The sequence below is a fragment of the Nesoenas mayeri genome (genome assembly GCF_963082525.1).
Source record: "Nesoenas mayeri genome assembly, chromosome: 24".
Taxonomy (NCBI): domain Eukaryota; kingdom Metazoa; phylum Chordata; class Aves; order Columbiformes; family Columbidae; genus Nesoenas; species Nesoenas mayeri.
Genome location: NC_137546.1, coordinates 5,468,577 through 5,479,933, shown reverse-complemented (window position 1 = coordinate 5,479,933; position 11,357 = coordinate 5,468,577). Strand labels below are relative to the sequence as shown.

General features: G+C 51.3%; 1 protein-coding gene across 1 annotated transcript in view; it reads left to right on the top strand.

Annotated features, from left to right (window-relative positions):
- Positions 1–296: 296 nt before the first annotated feature.
- The window catches only part of IGSF21 (immunoglobin superfamily member 21), a gene marked incomplete at its 3' end in the record, with an annotated part of 40,127 nt that continues 29,066 nt past the window's right edge, over positions 297–11,357 (top strand). Inside the window, exon 1 of the mRNA XM_080358914.1 lies at positions 297–387. Coding sequence (XP_080215040.1) covers positions 327–387 — 61 coding nt within the window. The 5' untranslated portion in view covers positions 297–326. The remainder of the gene's footprint in view (positions 388–11,357) is intronic.

Genomic DNA, 11,357 nt, shown 5'->3' with positions numbered 1-11,357 from the left:
CCTGCCCGCACCTCCCCCCAGATCCTGCATCCCTTTCTCCGTCCTTTCCCGCATCCTCACCGCCCCCCCATAGCCCCTCCCGGGGGCCGGGCCGGGGCGGGCTCAGCAGCGGGGGGGGCCCGGGGGCGGGCGGCCGCCAGTTCGCTCCGCTCCCGCTGCAATAAATCGGCTTAGGGCGGCAGCAGCGACGGGTGCGGGCCGAGGAGCTGCGGGGGGGGGACACAAAACCCAGGCTGAACCCCCCACCGCCATGCCCGCCTGCCCCCCGGATAAAGGGCTGGGGGGCCGGTGAGCCCCCCAATGGGGCTGCCCCCCCCGTGGGCATCATGCGGACAATGAGCCCCCTCCTGTGCCTGCTGCTCTGGGACCTGCTGGACCTGGTGCTGGGTGAGTGTCACCCCCGCAAAAAATAACCCACCTGTACCCCTGTAAGAGTGTGGCGTATTTGGGGTTTGCACCCCCAAGGACTTGGGGGGGCTGTGGGGTGGGGGGCAAGTGCCCAGTTTGGACTCAATAATGGGAGACTGGTTTTGGAGTCACTTGGTAATGGAGCGACTGGTTTGGACCCGTCAATGGGCTGCCCCCCCCGAACTGGGGTTTGAAGCTGATTAATGGGGTGCTGGTGTTGGAGCCGTTAATGGGGGAGACATTAATAGGGGAGCAATTAATAGTGGATGTGTTAATAGGGCAGCTGTTTTGGACCCGGTAATTGGGTACTGGAGACAGGATGAGAAGATGGGGGATGCTCGTCCCTCACCCCTGAGCATCACAGAGGGGACCAGTATCCCCGTCCCCGCTCTGTACTGGGGCTCCGGCTGCGAGTCCCATTCCTGGCTCCGCTCGCTCCGTACGGGGGTCCATGCCCTGGGGACCCCCATGAGTGTTTAGGGGGATTTTGCAGCACCCAGGAGACCCCCAACCCTTTGGGTATGCAAGGGGGTGCCCTAAACCCCACAGATGGGAGGGAGGGGACACCCAGCATGGAGCAGCAGCCCCCTGATCCCCAATGAACATTTTGACTCCCGCTTATCTTTGTTGAGGTTTTTCACCCCAACTCCATCCCCAAAAACGGGGCTCCTAGGAGGTAAAATCAGCGGGGCAGGAAACTTTCCCCTCCCCGCATCCCGACGGAGGGGGAGCCGTGCAATTTGATTTCTTGTGCGTTCGCAGGCAATCATTCTTCTCTTTCCCCTGTTTCCCCACGCGTCCCCCTCCCCGTGCCCCCCCAAATCACCCACTCTAGGGTCTCAGGTGGCGGCTCTTTAATGAGCACAGCGAGACCCGGCTGCTCTCCGGAGCCTCAGAGGCTTTGCCAAGCGCCGCCTGATCCAGGGATGAGCAGAGCTCGCTATCTCCTCGTTTTATTATTCTTTTTATTTATAATGTACTTTTTCCTCTCCGGAAAGGCACCGTCAGCTGCTGCAGGGCGCGGGGGGGGAGCGGCGGCCGCATTCTGCGGGCTTGAGCGGGGAGAGCTCGACACAAAGGAGCCGATTCTTCCCCAGCATCGCGAGCAGCTCCTAAACAATCCCTGGAGGACCACGGACCGCTGAGTTTAGGCTCAGATTTAGCTGAACCAGGGACGGGAAAGCATTGTGCATCTCTGGCATCCCTTTTTGCCGTCCCCCCCGTGATGGGTTTTATGTGCTGCGGGGCTGCGGCTGCTGCTTTTTTCTCCCTCCCCGGTTTGCTCCGAGCATCCTGAGCATCCCAACTGCCCAACACGTGGTCAGTAATCGAATCCGCACGGGAATACATCCCAAATCCAGTCCTGCCTCCCACCTGGATCTCCTTTCCACCTCTGCCACTGTTTTAAGGTCACAGGTAGATAATTTCCAAGGAAAAACACATCCCCCGAGCTTTTCCCCAGCGGCAAGATGTCCATCATATCCATGGATTGCTTTTCTACCCTTTATCCTGTTTTTAAATCACTGCAAATTGGGCTATCGCTCTTCTGCTGCCGATTTGTGCGAGCGGGCGTGCGGGTGTTTGCGGTGCCTGTTTTGGTGGGGAAAAAGAAGAGGAAAAAGTTGGTTTGCGATGGGTCTAGAGGGCACTTGTGGCCCTTGGGGGAGGAACGTGGGTTATAAAATGATGCGGGACGAGGATTGTGGCGTTCAATAGGGTCTCATGAGTGAGTTTGTCAGGTTTGGGCATCCCCGAGCCAGGTTTGGGCTCTTCAAACCATGCTGGGACTTTGCTGCTTTCCTGTATCCCAAGCATCAGCTGCTTTAAGCATCTCTCAGCACTCAATAGAGAAATGCTGTCCCCCCCCCAAAAAAAAAGCCAGTTTGCACTGTGCTTTTTCAGCAAATGGCTAAAAATCATTGCAAAAAGGCTCATTTTGGGGTTGGCGCACCCATCGCGCTGCCTCCCTTTGCTCCGGGAGCTGCGGAGGCCGAGCGCTCGCTCCCAAAACTGGGCAGGCAGATGGCTTTTCCGTGGCTGACAGCATCCTTGGCCGGAGCTGCCGGCGTCCTGGGGAAGAAGGACGTGCCCCATGAATTTTGTCCCTTCCTGGCGCTTTATTTCACGTGGGATCCATCAGCATCCAGCCCCATCTCCTGGGGACACACAGGGGGGCACGTGCCCAAAACTCCCACTGCTTTTACTGTCTCTCTGTGTCTCTCATATACCTCCCATGTCGTTTTGCGGGGGGAATCTTGCTTTTATTGTCACTTTATACATCACACGGTGCCCCCGTCGCTGCCACATCCACGAGGAGCAACAAGATCCCGAGCGCTGGGGATCCTTCCCATCCCAAAATCACCTGTGCCTTTATTAGGAATATTTTTAAGGTTTCTACCCATCGCCTTGTAACAAAAAGCCCTTTTCTTTACCCAAACAAAGCCGCTTGTGCGGTAGGTCGGCCGCATCATTCCTGACATGTTAAACATCCCTCCTGGGAGCATCGCCCCTTGTAAGACAGCTCTTTTATTTTTAATATCTAACAAGCTCAATCTTGGCCAGCAAAAGCCGCCTAGGGCAGGGCCAGAAGTGGGTTAAAGAGCCGTCAAGATGAGAAAACGAGGCCGTGCGGAGGAGGCGAGTGGCCGGACCAGGGATAATGATGGAGATGGAGCCCCAGGGTCTGGTCACCCACACCCCCCCGTAGATTTTTGGGAAGCCCCATCTGCAATCAGAGTTTTTTTGGCATCGCCGAAATCCGAGCTGGCGCTCAGCTTGTCGCCTGAAATATGTCGCCGTCAAACATTCGCGGGGGTTTGTGTTACAGCCGTGGAAAATCAGAGCCGTGTTTTGCAAACATGAAAGGAAAGGGCTGAATATGTCAAGTTTTGATCTGGGTGAGATATTTATATAGTCTCTATCTGAGCGGTTTGGTTGAGCTGCTGTTTCCACCCCCTCCCGGTGCCTCGTGAGATGGGGAAAATTCAAGTGTAGCTTCTTATTTGAAGCTGCTTATGGGTTTTCTGGGCTTTGCCCCAAAAGGCCAGGTTTGCTTGGGCCGGGCTTTGCAGAGATCTATCCTAAGGGTTATCCCTGCGCTACTGCTTCTTCAAGCCAAAAACCAGTTTGGAAAAATCCCTTTAGGGTTGTAATTTTCTCAGCAAGCTGAATTTCTCCCCTCTCTCCTTTCACCCCGAGGCTTTTCCTTGCAGGGATTTTCCCAGCTCACATCCAACCCCTTCATTGCAAGCCTGGAAAAGCTCTTGATTTTGTCCTTTCCGTAGGAAAATACCGGCGTGCGGCTTTTGCCGGGGCGATGGGAGCCACCTGCTCGCGTCTCTGCTGAGCTCACTGAAAGCCAAGAGGGGTTTGGTGCAAGTTTGAGTGCTGGGGGGGACAAGGGGAAAGGAGGAGCATCCTCTGCGCCACGTGGGAGCAAAACCTGCTCCGATTCACCTGCAGACACGGCACTGACCCGAAAAACCACCCCACGCTCCCTCCGTGCTTTTCTCCTCCTGCTTTTCCCCGGCAAATCGTGCATTCAGCTCAGGGTCACCTCATTTTTTAATCCTCGCCTACTATTTCCATGGATTCTGCATTTGTATGAAGCCTGGGCTTTGCTCTCTGGTAAATCCAGGCCACGCAGCACCGTCCGAAAATCCTCCTGGCCGTACTAATTGCCCTTCCCCAATTAGCCCAATTTTTCTCTTCCCACCAGCTCCATTTTTGAACAGTTTAGAGCTGACAGTTTGAACCCAGAGCTCTTTAAAAAACCCTTTAACACATGCAAGGATCTTCCCCTCGCCTTATACCTTCCCAAGCTAATGAGCATCTTTGGGGTGCGGAGATAGTCTGGGCTTTATTAATTTGTGGAAACACTCATGCATTAAATCGTAGCTGGTCCCTGGTTGTCCCTGAGCATTTCAGAAGCTCCCCCATGTGTCAGAGCTCAGTTTTGTGGTGTTTACCCCCCAAATTCCCTTCCTGCAACAAGCAATCCCTTGGAATTCTTAGTACCCCCCAAAATAAGTCCAGCCTAGGGATGCTGGAGGGTTTGGGTTGGGGATGGTGCTCCCCTTGCTGCTGAAATAAGGGCTTGTGGTACAGATTTGCTTGCAAGAGCCTTGAGCTAAGCAGCCCTTGCTGTGTGCTAAACGCTATATGCTAAACGCTATATGCTAAATGCAAAGTGCAACACGTTAAATGCCAAGTGCTAAATGCTACATTCTATGTACAAGGTGCCAAATGCAACGTGCTACGTGCTAAATGCAAGGTGCTAAATGCAAAGTGCTATATGCTAATGCTAAGTGCCAGGTGCTAAATGCAAGGTGCAACGTTCTATATGCAATGCGCTAAATGCAAGATGCTATATGTTACCCACTAAATGCAAGGTGCTATATATTACCTGCTAAATGCAAGGTGTTACGTTCTATATACAATGTGCTACATGCTAAATGCAAGGTGCTAAATGCAAAGTGCTATATGCTAAAGCTAAATACAAGGTGCTAAATGCAAGGTGCAACATTCTATATGCAGTGTGCTAAATACAGTATGCTAAATGCAAGGTGCTATATGTTACATGCTAAACGAAAGGTGCTGCATTCTAAATGCAAGGTGCTATACGCTACGTGCTAAATGCAAGGTGTTACGTTCTATACGCAGCGTGCTACCTGCTAAACACAAGGTGCTACCTGTTAAATGCAAGGCACCAAATGTGATGTGCTACATGCTAAATTCTACATGCTAAATGCAAAGTGCTATATGCTGCGTGCTAAATGCTATACGCCATATGCTAAATGCTGTATACCTCACAGGCCTCCTGTACGCGCTGTGATTTCTCTGATGCCCTCAAGCACTTGCAGACAAGGTGTCTATACCCTGGTGTTGCACCCGGGCTTGGGCAACGTGGAAATGCAGCTCAGCTCCTGCATCAATGGGTTTTCACGGAGCATCCAGATGTGACATTAACCATGTTCTCACAAACCTCCCATTCTGGGGAGATGTTTCGGGTTTTTTTTCCTGGTTGTCATTGCAGAAATGGTCTTTTCTGTCAGAAAATCCTCGACTGGGAAAGCATGACCAGCTTTGCCTTGTTCCTTTTGCCAAGATCTGCCGACAAAAAGCCCTCCGCTGTGTTGTGATAAGAGTGGGTTTGATTTAATCCAGACGTGCTAATGGCTCGGGAATTAGGCTGAGACAGGGACAAGGATCCTGCGAAGGCTCCTGCAGCACTTGTTGAGGGAAAAGTCTCCCAGGAAGGTGGGATGGAGCCAACACCTTATCCCAGCAAGGATGGGGATGGCCAGAACCTGCCTGGGACCAGGCACAGGGAGGACAAACCATCACCCCGCTTGGGACCCATGGGATTTCCTCAGCGCTTTGGGCTTTCCCCCCCTATTTTCTATGAGAAAACCACGGTTTCAGTGACACCATATCTTGCTCTTTTCTCAGCAAAAAGGCAAATCGAGGCAAGGAGCCCCCAAATCTTGATTTCCTGGAGGTGCAGCTCTTGCTTTGCAAACTTCGCACACCACAAATCCCGCTGCGAGGAGGAGGATGCAGCTGATGCCGCCAGTTCTGTTCCCTTGCCAAGCTGCTCTCTTTGCCCTTTTGTTTGCTTGCTGCCGAGGCACTTGGAGCACTGATGGGCTTGTTTTTCACTAATGACTGGCACTCACATTATCTCTTCCCCCAGCATTATCTCCTTCCTACTTTTCCCCTTCTCCTTCCTAAAATAAACCATCAATCACGGGCTTGTTTTCGACGCTTTTGGGGGCTGGAGTCACCCGGAGTGCCAAGGGCAGGTGGGCTCGTAGCAAAATGCGGCAACAATAACCCACCGCCATGGCTCCCTCTATAGCATTATTCTATAAAATGAAGTTTCTAGGGTCTGCTGAACCATTTGAACTGGGGAAGGTGTTTGTTTTTACTCTCATTTGGCTGAAAAATTTGGTTTATCCCCCCTAAACACTGTGTCAGAGCCCTCCCCATGTGCTTATCTAATGGGGTGACCTCAAGGCCTTTTTGGGGGACCCTCCTTGCTGCAATTCCGTGATCTCGCAGCGTTAGCACCTGGTTTATGTGTGTTGGCAGCAGAGGAGCCACTCCTTTGAAATGCAATTGGTGCTGGTGATAGCTAGAAGCAAAAAATATCATTAATAGGATCCTGACAACCCCAATGAGGGACGTTTGGAGTGAGGAGGAAGATTTGGAGAAGGATGGAGATTGGTTTGGAGCGAGGATGGAGGTTGGAGAAGGATGGAGGTTTGGAGCAAGGATGGAGGTTAGTTTGGAGCAGGATGGAGGTTGGTTTGGAGCAGGATGGAGGTTTGGAGGAGGATGGAGGTTGGTTTGGAGCGAGGATGGAGGTTGGTTTGGAGCAGGATGGAGGTTTGGAGCAAGGATGGAGGTTAGTTTGGAGCAGGATGGAGGTTGGTTTGGAGCAGGATGGAGGTTTGGAGCAGGATGGAGGTTGATTTGGAGCAGGATGGAGGTTGGTTTGGAGCAGGATGGAGGTTGGTTTGGAGCAAGGATGGAGGTTGGTTTGGAGCAGGATGGAGGTTGGTTTGGAGCAGGATGGAGGTTGGTTTGGAGCGAGGATGGAGGTTGGTTTGGAGCAGGATGGAGGTTGGTTTGGAGCAGGATGGAGGTTGGTTTGGAGCAGGATGGAGGTTGGTTTGGAGCAAGGATGGAGGTTGGTTTGGAGCAGGAGGGAGGTTGGTTTGGAGCAGGATGGAGGTTGGTTTGGAGCAGGAGGGAGGTTGATTTGGAGGAGGATGGATGTTGGTTTGGAGCGAGGAGGGAGGTTGGTTTGGAGCGAGGATGGAGGTTGGTTTGGAGCGAGGATGGAGGTTGGTTTGGAGCAGGATGAAGATTTGGGTACATATATTTATACCTATTTTTTTCCTTCGCAAAGGGATGCAGAGCAATGGAAATATGCGGAGCGATGGGGGTTTGGTTCCTTCGGGTGAGGGGTGGGGTGCAGGGGGACACTCAGGTTTGCTTCTGGGTGGACTGCCGGCCATGGAAATGCGTTTTTTGGGATGTGTTTCATCGATAACCCTGGATTCACTGGTAGGAATGTTGCTTTTGATGGTGCTCGTGCTGGGACTGGTTTTCCACTTGGGGCTGATAATGCTTGAGAAGAGGAAAATGATGACAATTGAGATTTTTGCCTGGCAGTTGGCATCATTTTGGGCACCGAGAGATGGGCCATAACATCAGGAGGAGGAGAAAAAGGCTCCGGCTCAGCAGGTACCACTAAAATCACCAGAATCACCCCAATTTTGAGGTGGTAGGGATGCGGGTGAGCTGAGCTCCCTGTACCCCATGAGTCTTCTTGTAGAGACGAGCACCTTCTTCATGACAAGTTGTCTGTTGGCTCCGTCTTTCCTTCTAAAATATATATATATCTCCTTGGTTTGGCTGGAAATGATCTAGAAAGGCATTTTAATGGCCAAGTGATTTAGGTTTCCATCCCAGCTTTGCACCTCTGGAGAGCAGAGTTCAAAGCTTGGCTCTAAGTCGCGCTTGGGAAGATTTCCAACCTGAATTCAGGCCGTCCCTTGATGTACTATGATCTGAGATAGTTTTTTTGCTCCATCAAGCATCTTCCTCATATTTTTAAGCCCAGAAAAGCCCTGTTCCCTGCAGATTCAGCTTCTGCACGAGCTGCAAGATGAAGGGACCACATGCTTTGCCGTGTCCAAGAGCATCCCAAGAGCCGGTGCTTGAATTTAACTGCTTTTCTTGGTTTTTCTCCCAAAGATACACCTGCCAAGTTGTGTTGCAGAAGGAGATGGTGACTCAGAGCCAGGTGGGACGATTTGGGCAACTTTGCCTTATCCACTACCCCAAAATATATCCAGCAAGCTGGTAGCGAGTGGGGATTTTCTATGTAGAAATGCTGGAGAAGCATCATGTAACAGGTTGATATTACTCCAGAAAGGATGCAAAAAATAGAACACCACCAGGAACAAGGCTGAGTTCCATTGATTTGGCCTCAGGTAGACCATAATTCCTACAGAAAAACCTCCATCTCCACTCAAACCATCTCCCCGCCTCGCGACTCGATCATGAGATATTTCCCATAAGCGCCGGCGGAGGCGGCTCTTTTTAAGCTCTATTTATCTCTCGTTGCGTTATCGCGGCTTTGTTTTATTTGCTTTCCTACGGAAGTTCTTTGCAAGCGGTCGCCTGGCTGAGGATGGTTGGGTTTCCTCCTGACGGAGAACGCATTTACGCCACTATAATTATAGCAGCAGCGTGGGAGCGCAGCGACGCTCGAGGTTTCCAAATTCAACCCGTCATCCGCTCCTAGAAACGCGTCTTTAATTTCTTTGTGTATTTTTTTAGAGCGGGGAAATTACATCTGGGCGACTTCGTGGTGGGAAATGATTTGGAAGGGGGTGGGATTTGGACATTTGGATGTTGGGGATGCTGGTGGCTCGGGGTTGATTTGCATGGACCACCCTCCTCTGGCTCCTGATCTGCGCAAAGCTCCCCGCTGTGAGAAAACAACCCGACTCTTTTGAATTGAAAGGGCTTATTTAAACAATGTTATCTCTCTGGTGAAGGGAGAGAAGCATATTGAAGCGGTTATATTTAGTGCTGAGTGCAGGACAAAGCAGATGCGGAGAGATTTTTAACGCAAGAATGTTAATCACTTACGCCACACTGCCTTGGAGATGTGTGTATATATATATATATATATATAGTATTTTTTTTAATATATATGCTTAGACATGTATATACTCGCTGGGGATGAGGATGGGAGTCCAACATCCCACCTCAATTTGCTTTTTGACCTTTTTCCACCGCAAAAGGTCCATCTTTGTGGGGTGAAGCAATGCGGCTTTGGAGCTGGGGACCCCCCCGAATCGTGCAGCGGGAGGGATGCGCTTCAGCTCTATGGGGGTCTACACAGCCCCCCATCTTCCTGCCCCCCAAACTGGGCTGGAAATGGAAAGGAGAGCTCTTCCACGCTTTCAAATGGGCTGTTTAACAACCCCAGCAGCGCTCAACCCCCCGACGAGCCGCGAGGAAAACCTACCGCATTACCCAGCCTCTCTTAGCCAGCCTCGCGGGAGCACTGAATTAAAGGAAATATTTTATGATCCTACGCTTCGTTATGTTTTATTAAAAGCAGAGCATCGGCCTCCCCTGCCACATTCATCAGATCAGAGGCTCTGGTAGTTTTCTCTTTGCCCTTTTTTTCGCCTTCCCGAGCTCTTTCTGTCGTTCCTAAAGCATCCAGCTGCTTGGCTTGGCCAGTCCAGGGTCTCCTGGCAGAGGAGGAAAATATGCAATGGGGTGAAAAATGGGGCTGTTTAGTTTATCTAAGGATGCTCCGTATCCCAACTGGCTGGGGAATGTGGGGTCGTGATGCAGGAATAGGGCTGGATGTGGGACAAGTGGAGTCATGGGGAGATGGAGCTGAGATCATCCCCAGGAAAAGATGCTCAGAAAAACCTCCTCAGCTTTGCTGTGATCAAACTTGGGGTGCAAGGACCTCCGGGATGTCACCATTTTGGGGGGAAAAACCCCAAAATCCCCTCTGCAGGGATAACACATTGAGCAGGACTGGGAGTTTGCTCTATCAGCCTTGGAGATCAGGAGCAAGAAGGCAGACAAATACTGATAGCTGGGCATATCTGGAAGCAGTCGGGAGACAGAAAGGTATTAATTAGCAGTTATTTCTCAATGGTGCGGAGATGGATAGGGATTAAGGTAGCAGCCGTGTGTATCCTCTCCGTAAGAGCGGCAAAGTAATCGTAAATCAGCGTTGTGAATCAGTGCTGTAGGAGAGAGATATGTTTTAATCTTATTAGCGGCGCGGCATTACTGGGAAAGCAAAGGGATTATTAATCACGGAGCGTTAATCGGGGAGGAGAGGGGAGCTTGGAATTAGCAATCTGGCTTTGGTCAGCAAGGGGACGGTGGGGATGGAGGGGAAAAGGCGGCGGATGGGGCTGAGTTGGGGGAGATACCGAGGGAAACGGCAAAATCCTGTGCCGGGGGTGAGGGGAGGTTGGGATGCACTGAATGCCAAATTGGTGCCTGTGAGGGGCTTTTCTGGGCCAGGGCCAGAGGCTGTAGCTGGAAATCCTGGTGTGTTGTGTCTGTTGTAATGTAGGATGTGCAGGTATTTGTTCCATGAACCCATCAGTCTGTCTGTCCCTTCATCCCTCCTTCCACCCATCCCTCTGCTCCATCCACCCCTCTGTTCTTCCCTCCATCCGTCTGTTCTTCCATCTATCCCTTCCTGCATCCCTCTATTCCTCCATCCCTCCATTCCTCTATTTTTTCCACCCATCTCTTCCTCTATCCTTCTATTCCTTCATCCCTCCATCCCTTCCTTTATTCCTTCATTCCTCCTTCCCTTCCTTTATTCCTTTATCCCTTCCTTCTTCCCTGCATCCATCCCTTCTTTCATCCCTCCGTCCCTCTATTTTTCCATCCATCTCTTCCTTCATCCCTCCACTTCTCCATCCTTTCCTTCATCCCTTCATTCTTCTATTCCTGCATCACTCCCTCCATCCCTCTCTCTGTTCGTTCATCCATCCCTCTGTAGCTCCATCCATCCATCCATCCATCCATCCATCCATCCATCCCCTACTCCCATATACATCCAGAAACTCCAGCTGCCTCCAGAACACTCCCCATGAGAGCACAGAGGGGTTTTCAGAAAGGCTCAGGGTGGCTTTGGCTGCTTTTCAGCACCCAATTTCACTAAAGGTGACAATCCAACCTTCCCCAGCTCCCTCCAGGTCATTTTTGGGGTAAAAAGCTGCACATCACTCTCTAACTTGCAAGAAAAAAGTGGATTTAGTAGCACTTGGCACTTGCAGCTGGTGCTGGGCTTTGTTCCCCGTCCTCTGCCCAAGGTTGTGCTGCAGAGAAGTTGTTCAGAGGGAAGATGGGGGAAAAAATCATGAATAATCCCTTTG